This window comes from Urocitellus parryii, chromosome 9 (assembly GCF_045843805.1).
Source record: "Urocitellus parryii isolate mUroPar1 chromosome 9, mUroPar1.hap1, whole genome shotgun sequence".
Classification (NCBI taxonomy): Eukaryota; Metazoa; Chordata; class Mammalia; order Rodentia; family Sciuridae; genus Urocitellus; species Urocitellus parryii.
In genome coordinates, this window is record NC_135539.1 from 2,290,775 (window position 1) to 2,302,257 (window position 11,483).

At 62.8% G+C, this 11,483-nt stretch overlaps 1 protein-coding gene across 3 annotated transcripts; it reads left to right on the top strand.

The window, feature by feature from the left end:
- Window positions 1-855: 855 nt before the first annotated feature.
- Window positions 856-10,732, top strand: Carhsp1 (calcium regulated heat stable protein 1). Of its 3 annotated transcripts, none has more exons than XM_026385530.2 (4): window positions 856-917; window positions 7,426-7,590; window positions 8,046-8,168; window positions 10,274-10,727. In XM_026385530.2, the coding sequence occupies exons 2-4, from the start codon at window positions 7,433-7,435 to the stop codon at window positions 10,434-10,436; spliced, it is 444 nt and encodes a 147-aa protein (XP_026241315.1). In that variant the 5' UTR covers window positions 856-917; window positions 7,426-7,432; the 3' UTR covers window positions 10,437-10,727. The 3 variants fall into 3 exon arrangements, with proteins under 3 accessions (XP_026241315.1, XP_026241316.1, XP_077658849.1); XM_026385531.2 differs by lacking the exon at window positions 856-917 and adding an exon at window positions 1,508-1,585 and having other exon boundaries at window positions 10,274-10,732; XM_077802723.1 differs by lacking the exon at window positions 856-917 and adding an exon at window positions 1,555-1,577 and having other exon boundaries at window positions 10,274-10,732.
- Window positions 10,733-11,483: the final 751 nt, after the last annotated feature.

Here is an 11,483-nt window from a genome sequence, read left to right on the forward strand (position 1 = left end):
CACCTAGCAGTGGGTCTGCAGGTCGGGTGCTTCTAGGTGTAACTGTTGGAGGTCCGTTAGACTTTTCCACGGTGGCTTTACCATTTCCCTTTCCCGCCAGCAGCATGAGGGCGCCTCCCCCTGTCGGTTTTGTTGCTGGACCTCGGCCACCACTGGGCCTCAGCCTGGTGCGGAGTCTGGGGTCACCGGATGGCATCTCCAGGGGGACTGCAGCGCCATCCCACTCCCGGGCCTGTGGTTTAGGAAAGCCACCGGATACCTCTCCTCCCTCCGCCCCGGGTCCTGGGGGCTGGGATCGCATTCAAGGGCCGCAGCCATGAGCAGGTGACCTCCTCCCAGAGCCTGGGTTCCTACCTTGCAAAACCATCAGCACCATTTGCCTCCTGAGATCGAGGACTCCAGGACGGAGTGGAAACAAAAAGAAAAACAAAGAAACAAAAGCGAGAGAGAGAGAGAGAGAGAGAGAGAGAGAGAGAGAGAACACACCAACTGCTCTCCCGCGGTTTTCCGATTTGGCTCATTTCTCCCCTTCCTCCCCTCGGGGTTTTGCTAGTTTGTTTCCCTTTTGTCTCGTCCTTTCTGCTAAAACCCAGGGCCGGCTCATCTGGACGGGGAGCCCCGGCAGCTGGGGACAGGCTGGCGACGGTGCGGCTCTCCACTCCCCGGGGCCAGGTTCCACCGCGGGCGCGGCGCAGCGGGGCGGGGGACGGCGGGTCCCTCCCGGTGGGCCAGCCCCCGCGTCCGGTCCAGGCGTTCCCCGGCCCACACAAAGGTCCAGCGCCGCGGGCCTGGCCCCGGCCCATTGGCGGGAGCCCTGGGGGCGGGGCCTAGGCGCCCCGCCCCGGCCCGCCCCGCCCCCGGCCCGCTCGGCTCTCGCAGTCGGAGCCCAGCCGCGGGCGCAGCGAACGCGCAGCCAGGTACGAGGCTTTTCCGGGACCCCGCGAGGGGCCCGGGGCTCCCCGCCCGAGCCCCGGGAGCGCAGGGACGGGGCCGCGGCCTCCCCCGCTGGTGCTGCCCCCCGCCGGCCCCCCGTGCGGGGTCTTCTGGCTCCCGGCTTTGGGCTCCGGGCCAGTTCCTCCCAGCCCCTGCGAGATGCCCGGCCTCCGGGGCCTGACGGGGAAGCGCGGGTCCTCTCCCCGGGAGGCAGGGTGGGTGTGGCCGCAGCTGGAGGGATCGGAGGCGAACGTCGGGCAGCACTTCCCGCCCGGCCACCTGTTTTCTGCGCGCTGGGGACGCGCTCCCCGTCCCCCCCACGGCTCTGGCCTGTGGGCTGGAGCGTGAATGGGGTGACTCGTGGTGCGGGGGTGGGCGCGGGGGGCGCCGCGCGCGGGAGGCGGAGCCAGCTCCCTGCCTGGCCGGGCCGCACCAGCTGTGGGCTCGCGGGTGGGACGGCGGCCAGGCCCGGCGGGGGAGCCGCCCTGGCGCCGTGCGATTGGCGGCATCGGGGGGAGGAGGGACCGCGGCGCGCGCTCGCTGGTGTTTTTGCGCCGGAGGGTGGTGGGGGGACGACTAGACGGAGGAGAAAAACTTCATCCGCGAGTACAGGCCCCCTCTCCAGCGCGGCGCTGGCCACCCAGGTGCGCAGGTCGGAGATGCAACATTAATTTTTAAATTTAAAAAAGGAAAGTTCTGGGCCCACAGCTTTTGGGGGGTTGGAGTGGGTGCGTGTCCTGGGAGAAGTGAAGGGCAGCCCGCTCCGCTCCAGGCGGGGCTTCGGTTCTCAGAGGTGGAGGCGTCTCGAATCCTCGTCTGCAGATTGGGGATAGAACTTTTCCTAGCAAAAATGGGTGCGTGGGAATAAAAGGGCTAGCCCAGGCCGGAGAAACGCTAGGTCCACTCTCCCGCTGTTTTGATATTTCCCAAGTCTCTTTAGATGTCTCATCTTGCCCTTCTAAAATGATGGCCAAGCCGAAGCCAGGTGGTGGTTGTAAAAACAATAGCTTCGAATTCAACCCTCCTGCGTAAAATTGTCCTCTGGTGTCGCCATTGTATTTACCGTAAGCCACAAACTTTTCAAGAGGCTTCCTGTGATGTACCCCCACTGCCTCTACAGCTTCCCTCGCTGCGGGCCTTTGCCCCTCTGGAGCCCTGGGCCTGGACTCTGCACCCATTAAAAGATCTTTTCAGACCCGGCTCAGCAGGTCCGTCTCTGGGCCATCTGCTCCTGGGCTGCCTGAATGCCAGTGGATTCTCCATGCTGACCCATGTGTCCCTTGTCAGCAGCACTGGCCTGGTCGCTCCTCAGGGGACTAGATGCTTGGGATCTGATAAGCTGAGTTAGGTCTTGGGTCCTTGGGTCCTGCAGTGGAGGTGAGGGTGAGTGGAGGTGAGGAGGAGGTGAGGGGGAGGTGAGGGTGAGTGGAGTCCTTGGGTCCTGCAGTGGAGGTGAGGGGGAGGGGGACAGCCTGTTTGTCCTGCTGAGTGGCAGACTGAGGGCATTTGGTCTGTGTCCCCCACACAGGGCCAGGAATGGGAGGGTGCTCAAGGGTGCCTCACAGCTGCACCATGCCAGCGCATTGATGTTGACTGGACGCGGTTGTCGCACCGTCCACACATCCGCACCCCAGGATGCTTCATCATTCCAGTGGACAGTTGGGGAAACTGAGGCAGGGTTGCTGGCCAGAGGTTGCAGAGGTGTGGAAGAGCAGATCAAGGAAAGGATCAAACAGGAAGGAGTAGATGGGGACAGACCTGCAGGGCAGGGTTCTGTGCATGATGGATCGCTGTCCCCGGAGGCCTCCTGGTTGAGTGCCTGGTGGGGCAGTGGGTAACTCTCTGTCGCCTGGATGGTCAAGGCTTTCGGGGTGCTCATGGGGGGTCAGGAGGCTGGTGATGCTGGAGGGGCTGCCTTGGGGTCCTGGAAAGCTCCCCTTTAGGCTTCTGGCCTCTTTGCAGTCAGTGCCAGCAGGGAGTGGGGAGGCTGGGGCGCGGGCTGCAGCTGAGGAGGCCCGCCCACCCCTGCTGTCCCTGTGCCTCCCCTTTCTCCGCCCTCACCAGACCCCTGCTCAACAATGGAGCAGAGTGTGGCTGAGCCCTGCTGCTGTGTCAACCTCTGGCTCATTCTCGGCCTTGCTTCCAGGGACCCCTCTGTCCCAGGTCAGCTGACACCCCCCCCCCCCAGGTGCACTAGGCCAGTTCTGCCAGCCCAGGCTCAGTGGGGCTGACTGCGCCATCAATCTAGAGGCTGGCCCCAGTCCTGCGGTTTTGCTGGGCAAGAGAATCACCCCATGGACCAGTGCCACTCCTTCCCTGGGAGTCCCTTAGAAATGCAGACTGGGGGTGGGGACGGGGAATATACCTCCTCTAGAGGGGTTCTCTACCCAGCACCTCAGACGCCACCGTCACCTGAGAATCAGAATCTGCATTTGAACCCATGAAGAGTGCGCAGTCCTGACTTAGCCCCCTGTGCTGGGTCCTCACCTGGGAAACATGGCTGGTGGCAGTGTGTCCCTGTTGGGATCATGTGAAGATTAATCTAGGTCATGTAGGTAGGTGTCCCCTGGAGCCCACACGGGCCAGAGGACAGTGGCTTTGTGTGGGTAACAGCACAGCCCTCTGCCCCCACAGCGGGCCCTGCAGCCTCCCTGCCTGCTTCCCAGTGTGGCTTTGTGTCCACCCCACCTGCCAGAGTGTCCACACCATGGGCTGCAAAGTGGCTGGCAGGGTACCCAGCCCTGGCCTTCCCCAGCCAGAGACCCATGGAGGTTCCGATGCCCGCCTTTTGTGAAGCAGGCGGGGAGAGGTCCAGCTTTGCCCAGGAGTGGACGTCTGACTTGAGCCAAGCTCCAGTCCACTCCTGCATCATCTGAGGCACAAGAAGGGCGCCTGGTGGCTGTTGGAGTGGCTGATGGCCCCCCCAGCTCCCTCCTGGGATGAGCACCTGGCTCCTTGGCTCCAGAGGCTCCTGCTGCAGGCGGCTGGTGGGCCTCCAGGCCAGGGCAGGAGCAGGCCCTGCAGGCGGTTAACAGGGCTCTGCATGGTCAGGTCCTCTGGCTCCAGGTGTGGGTGTGGGCCAGGTGGGGGTCATGCAGGCCGCAGCCCCGTGCCAGTACCCGTCTGAATTCCCAGAACCTTCCAAGAGGAGCTGTAGGGACTATGGAAAATTCCCAGGCTATTTTAGGCTGAGGCCCCCTCTGCCTCCGATTCTCAGGGTAAAAGCCCAGCTGACAAACCCCTCCCTGGGGACAGTCAGGGTGGGGAGGGCTTCCTGCCCACCACTCTGCGGGCCTTGACACTCATCAGAAATGAAGGGCATGCGGCCAGCTGCTCACCTCGCCCACTGCGCACCCCGGGGCAGGTGGCAGGCTGTGTCCTGGGCTGTTTCTAGCTCAGTGGTGGCTCAGAGGCCCGTGACTGCAGAGGAGGAGGCTGGGGTATCCAGGGTCCCCTGGTGCCCTGCAGAGCCCCGCTGTTGCAGGCCAGGAGCGATCCAGTCTGCATGCAAACACCCCGCACACGGGCGCACCCCCCTGTACTCGTGCAGATGTACACTCGCACAAGCACATGCAGACACCCCCGTGCGTGCACGCACACCAGCACGTGTGCACACAGCCTGGCAGTCGTGACATGCCATGGCCATGACATTTGGTCTGAGTTTGGTGCAGGCCAGGGCCCCCCTCAGGCCCTGAGCCTGCTGCAGCCTGAGCTTCAGCCTCACCCCCTGCTGCTGCGGGGACTGGGAGGGGGGCATGGCTGGTCATGGAGGTCAGCCCTGCCTTGTGCTCAGGGCTCCAAGGCCACCCTTGGTGTTGCGGGGAGCAGCTGGCAGCAGGAAGCCACCCATGCTGGTGGGTGGGGCTAGGGCTGTCGCACGCCCACCTGGGGGTGCTCCTGGGTGACTGGCTGGCCGCACAGCCCCTGTACAGACGGACTCTGACCCAGCTGTCCCCACAGGGAGGCCATCCGTGTGCTCCCCCTGCCGGCCCTGTTCCGGCTGTCCAGGTGGCTCCTGAGCGTCTGGCTGGTGGAGGCTCCTCGGCCTTCCCATCCCTCGCACTCCGGGTGCCTTAGGGTTGGGGTGATGCAGGACTTAGCACGTGCCCAGGGCCCTGAAGCCAGGAGTGGGGGGCGAGCCCCTGGGACATGGAGAGACCCTGTGTGGTCCCCACATAGCTCCCCTGAGGAACAGGGGTTTCCAGTGGCATCTCAGGGGGACTGGATGCATTTGGCTCCAGCTGCCTTTTTGTGGTGCTGGGGCTTGGACTCAGGTTGTCCTGCCTGCGGGGACAGTTGTACCACTGAGGTGTGCCCCCAGCCCTGTGGGGCACGTTTGGGAAGTGAGAGGGCTGAGGTGGAGAAAGAAGGGGCTCCCTTGTTTGGGGTCTGTTTTGTCAATCCAGGGAGCATGGCGTGGGCATGTGTGCACAGAGGGGCCGCCCTCCCCAGAGCCTTCCTGCTGGCCTTGGTCACATGGGGCCACGTGAACCTCGGGCCTTTCTTCCTCCTCCTTCAGGGGGCTAATTGGCTCTCAGCTCCAGGCCCAGCATGCCCCCCCAGGCAGGCGCACCCCCCTCTGCCTGCCTGAGTCGGTGACAACCTGTTGATGGCTTGATTCACCTGTTTGTTCTCAGGCTCCAGGTTCAGCCCCGTGTCTCCAGTGTCCTGAACAAGGCCTGGCACGGGCATCTATTTGTTAAGCGACTTTATGATGGCCTTACAGCTGACCGTTGCTGCTTACTCGTTCTGGGAAGATTTGTGCCCCACGTTGAGCACATTTTTTTGTTCCAACTTCATGGTGATGGTGTGGATTCAGGACTATTGTAATTTGCATTTACCAGACACAGAAACAGAGGTCGAGAGAGGTTGAGTAACTTGCTCAAGATCACACAGCCGGCAGGTGATAGAATTTGAAGTCAGGTGTGCCTAAGAGAAAAGACGGGGGGAGGCTTTGCTTTGACGGGTGGAGGGCAGCTCCCCACCTTACACTGGAGCCACCCGGCCATTGGGTCCCACTTGCTGTCCCAGGAGGCCCGAGGGGGTCCTCCCGTCCCCTCCCCTCCCCTCCCTGGACCCCCCTCCTTCCCAGAACTCCAGTCGCGGGAACATTCCAGGACTCTATGACCTGTCCTGCCGGCTCATGCTGGAGCCCTGACCTGCAGCCCAGCAGCGGGCCTTTCCGAGGTGGGGGCTCCCTGGACGCGTGGTCCTGCTTGGCTGCGGCTGCAGCGGAGAAGGGTCAGGAGGTAGCTATGTCACTCCCTGAAGAAGGCCAGCCGGCCCCCTCCTCTCCCAGCCCGACAGAACTGAGGGGAGTATGGGGGTGTCGGGAGGCTGTCTCCTCTGGAAGAGGAACCCCTTTCCCCCGAGGACGGAGGCCTGGGTCTTAGGTGGCCTGGGCATGGGGTCTGAGTCACCACGGACCAGTGGTGAACGGGGTCTCGGTGGCGGAGCTTCCTGCCACAAGTAGCTGGAAGCTTGGGTTCCCAGGCAGAGAGCTGGGATGCTCCGGATGGTTCCTATCTTAAACATGAAGCCCACCGGGTTGCTTCAGTCCCCCTGCCCCTGGACTCAGGGGACTTTGAGCTCAGGCCTGCCCCGGGCTACCCGGCAGTGTCTTCCTCTGCTCCTGAGCAGGTGTGAGTGATGCCCATCGCAGCCCCTTCTCCAGTGTGGAAGGGACTTGACCCAAGGACCCTGACCTGGGGTCGTGGCTCTTTTCGTGACCCTGAGCCGAGGCTGGCCGGAGCCGGCACCTCCAGGTCCCGTCCCAGGTTTTGGGCACAGAGCTGGGTCCCACTTACCACCAAGTTGCTGACCGCCTGGGTGCAGCTGTGGAGCGGCCTCCTGCTGGGCCACCCGGGGGCTGTTCCTGGGGAGGCAGGCGGCATGGCGGGACTGCCTCGCAGGCTGGTGGCTGGGCCAGCGCGGCGTGCTGAGTCCCTGGATCTGCCGAGGGCCTGGTGGACACTGCCTGTGGAGCTCTCGGAGGTCTCTGGGTGAGCCTGCCGGGCCTCTCTTCTCTGGGTGCAGGCTGGGGCAGCCCCTCGGGCCGTGTGCTGGGGTTTGAGCGCTCTGCTCCGCGGCCCCCCTTCCCCGCAGCCCTGGCACACAGTAGGGCGCCAGGAGTGTCTGTCAGGGGGCGTGGCCTCACTGGCGGAGGGTTCCTGGCCTCCCTCCCCTTCACGGCATTTGCCAAATGTCCCAAGTCGGCCAAGGTCTGTGCCACGAAGGGGAGGGAGGCGGGACAAAGGGGACCCAGGCTGCCTTTGTCACTGTCCTCGTCTTGGGGGTGATCTGGAGAACGGTGACAGAGGGAAGCCTGTGGCCACGTCAGAGCCCTGAGCAGGCCGCTGGCCCACTGGGGTGGGCACGGTGATAGTCAGGGGGCTGACGCGAGTCTCGGACGGCCACCGCGGGTGTGGAGAGGAGGATGTGCTGGCCCCACCTCCAAGGCCTGACCCCTGAGAGCTCCCTGTCTCTCTCCAGGTCAGCAATGTCATCTGAGCCTCCCCCCCCGCCACAGCCCCCCACGCATCAGGCTTCGATCGGGCTGCTGGACACCTCTGGGGCCCGAGATCGGTCACCCTCTCCCCTGAGAGGCAACGTGGTCCCGAGCCCGCTGCCCACTCGCCGGACAAGGACCTTCTCAGCGTGAGTCTCGGGCTGGCCGGGGACACTTCCTGAGATGGGGCTCTTGCCCAGGGCCAGAGGTCCACTGTCCAGCCACAGTTGGGGAGTCTTGGGAAGGGGGTAAGGGCTGGTGGTGAGGACCTTCTGCCCGAGCTCTCAGGACACTGCTCTGTCCATGAGAAGGGCCACAAGCAGGGTGCTGATGGGTGGGAACTCCTGGGGTGTCAAGGTCATCACAGTCAGCTGCACAAGGGCACAGCGCCTGGTGGACACAGGGCTGCAGGAGACCCACACAGCGCCTGGCAGATGCAGGTTGCAGGCCCCGTGAGTGCAGCCTGCTCTGTAATTACGCACAACCTGTGTGACTGTCCGTGGCGGCTCCTTGGGCACAGCTGTGGGCAGGGCTGGGATGAGCTGGGTGTGTCCCAGGAGAGTGGGGGGCTGAGGGGGCCTCTTGCATCTCCTTCTTCCGTCAGGACGGTGCGGGCTTCGCAGGGCCCTGTCTACAAAGGAGTCTGCAAGTGCTTCTGCCGGTCCAAGGGCCACGGCTTCATCACCCCTGCTGACGGCGGCCCCGACATCTTCCTGCACATCTCCGAGTGAGTCAGCAGCAGGTCTGGGCAGCCCTGGGCTGGGCCAGGTGGGGCCCTGGGTGTGAGGACATGTGGCTAGGCGTGTGGAACTCTGCCCGTGACCAGATCTGTCCCTGTGTGCATGTTGGTGGGGCCGTGACACAGATTGAAGGCAGCTGTGTGTGTGTGTGTGTCACAGCGACTGGGTACGCCTGTGAACAGTGCATTGGCTCTTGTGAGCGTCTCCCCGGCCACAGTGCCCAGGTGGACGGGGTGTGTGGGGCTCTGGAGCTGCTGGGTGCGCCTGAGCGCCCAGCGAAGCCGGTCAGTTGGGGGCACCCCTGGGAGGCAGCTTCCTGCCTGGTTCAGGGGAAGTGGCCCCGTGAGCCGGGGGGCTCCAGGAAGGAAGTCAGGGGCTGGACCCTTTCTCCTGCCGCTTGCTCATTGACGTCCTTCCTTCCTGAGTGTCTGGAAGCCCTTGGGGAGCCCAGGGCGGCCCCACGTCCCCAGGGCTGGGAGTGCCCCGCCGCCCATCCCCACAGCTGGCCCTGCAGCTTCCGATGTGCCGGACTCTTAGCTGCACTCCTGTCCTAAGCACTTCCCAACCCCCCATTTTTTTCAATTTTGGGGATGGAGCCGAGAGAGGGAACTGAGGGGCCGCTCCACACAGCAGACCTGGAAGGCATGGAAACTGCGTCTAGAACTGGCCCCTCCCTGCCAGGTGCTGTGGCGGGCGCCTGGGATCCCTCTGACTTGGGAGGCTGAGGCAGGAGGATCCCTTAGCAATGTAGCGAGACCCTGTCTCAAAATAAAAAGTACATGGTGGGCACGGTGACGCACGCCCGTAATCCCAGTGGCTCGGGAGGCTGAGGAAGGAGGATTGCGAGTTCAAAGCCAGCCTCTGCAAAAAGCGAGGCAATAAGCAACTCAGGGAGACCCTGTCTGTAAATAAAATACTAAACAGGGTTGTGGATATGGCTCAGTGGTTAAGTGCCCCCGAGTTCAATCACCAGTACCTAAAAAATAAAAAATACAAAGTGCTGAGAATGTGGCTCAGTGGCTGAGCGCCCTGGACTCAGACCTTAGTACCAAACAAAAACAAAATCAGAAACCAAAATAGGCCAGGTGTGGTGGTACACGCCTGTAATCCCAGCAGCTGGGGAGGCAGAGGTAGGAGGATCACAAGTTCAAAGCCAGCCTCAGCAATTTAGCCAGGTGCTAAGCAACTTAGTGAGACCCTGACTCTAATAAAATACAAAGTAGGGTTGGGATGTGGCTCAGTGGTCGAGTGCCCCGGGTTCAATCCCCGGCACCCCCCAAAACAAACAAAAGTAACTGGGCCCCTGTTGTTGCATCAACCTGCCCCTCCCACAGCGTGCCTGCATGACAGGGGTATTAAAGGGCCCTCTGCAGCACAGACAGGAGGGGACTGCTGAAGCATTGCACTTGTGTACGTGGGTGTGCAACTGTGTTTACAGGCTGCCTCTTTTCAGAAAGAATGTCTCGTGGTTTACAAAAAAGTTAGGAAGACATGGGTTTGGGGGCACCCAGGAACGACGGAGATGCTGTGCCACCTGGTTTTACTGCAAGACCTGGGCTGCGGCTTTATTCCTGAGCTTCCTGGTGGCCAAGTCAAACACAGAAAGCACTTGGACTCTCTAATAAAGCAGCCCAGTTCTGGGGGAGCTGGCTGGCCCTGGCCTTCAGGTTCTGAAGGGGACTTTCCTCCGGGGTCTCCTGGAGCAGCAGCCTTGCCATGAGACAGTGACTCGTCCTCGAGACAAGAGGGGGACCTTTCTGGGGATGGTACGAGGGAGGGAAGCCCTCCTGGGACTAGCTGGAGGGATCACAGGGACTTTCTGGAAGGCTCTCTGAGTGTCTGGAGTCCAGCAGAGGCTCAGCTGGGAGCCCTGAGTGGGGCTGGGGCTGAGGGAGCCCAGCATCACAGTCCCTGGGAAGGGGCTGGTGGGTCGGGGCTCCCTGGCCAAGACCTGAGGCTGGGCACAGGGTGGAAGGCCTCGAGGCAGTCCCTTGGGAGGGGGCCTCTGACAGTGGGGTGCTGAGGTCTGGGGGGCGTGGCGCGGCTCTCCTTGGCAGGGCTGTGACTGCCTGCTCTCCTCCTGCTCCCGCAGCGTGGAAGGGGAGTACGTTCCCGTGGAAGGTGACGAGGTGACCTATAAGATGTGTTCCATCCCGCCCAAGAACGAGAAGCTGCAGGCCGTGGAGGTGGTCATCACCCACCTGGCACCGGGCACCAAGCACGAGACCTGGTCTGGGCACGTCGTCAGCTCCTAGGGGACCTAGAAGCACCCCTTCTCCTGAGCATGTGGGAGACTTTGTGGGGAGCGGGAGTCAGGGCCACACTGGAGATGATCTACCGCACGAGACGGGGCTTCTGGGGGGACACAGTCCCTTCTGAGTGTCTCTGGAAGAAGGGGTGGGGGCAGGCCCGGGCGCTCCCGGCCATCAGCAGCCTCCTTCCGTCAGCAAGCTCTCACCACCTGGAAAGCATTAAAGGCATTTAAAAAGGAGAGGCGCCTGCTGGTGGCTGAGCCAGGGACCCAGCCAGCCTGGGGGCGGGTCCAGGATCACTGTCCCCCAGCTGCCCAGAGGAGCAGGCCCGGCCCACAGAGCCTTTCCCCCTTCTGGTGGGGGCTGGAAATCCCTGGATTGGGCAGGGGGCACAGCTCCGGGGTAGAGGGCTCGGCTGGAGCGCACCAGGTTCTGGGCCCATCCCCAGCCCCCCGCCCCAGGTCCCCAGCTCTGGCCCACAGGAGGTGACGCGCCACTTCCCCAGGGTGAGTCGAGCCCTCTGGGAGCAGGCCAGTGCAGTCTTCTGACTCCTGGTGGGGTGGGTTCTAGGGAAGCTGCTCCAGGGTGGGGCCTGGGTTGGAGGGATTTTTGCCGTCTGGTGCCCTTGCAGCGGGACAGGTGGCACTGCGCCAGTCTGAGGAAGACCGTCCCTGGGCGCCCGACCCCAGGGCTTGGCAGCCTGTGCTCGGGCTGAACTTGGCCTTCTTTTAGAGTCTGGTCTCTACCTTCTAGTCAAGCAGTCCCCATCGCAGCCGTTTCCCAGCCTGTCATTAAGGGGGTGGTTGGAGGGGCTGATGGGGGTGGAAGATGCCTTAGAGAGCGGAGGGTCTTTATTTAAAACAGAACTTTTCCTGGGCAGGTATGGTGACCACGCCTGTGATCCTAGTGACTCAGGAGGCCAAGGCAGGAGGATTAGAAGTGTGAGGCCAGCCTGGGTAACTTAGTGAGGCCCAGTCTCGAAATAAAAAATAAAAGGGTTGGGGAGGTGGCACAGTTGTAGAGCACTCTGGGTTCCTTCCCCAGTATGAG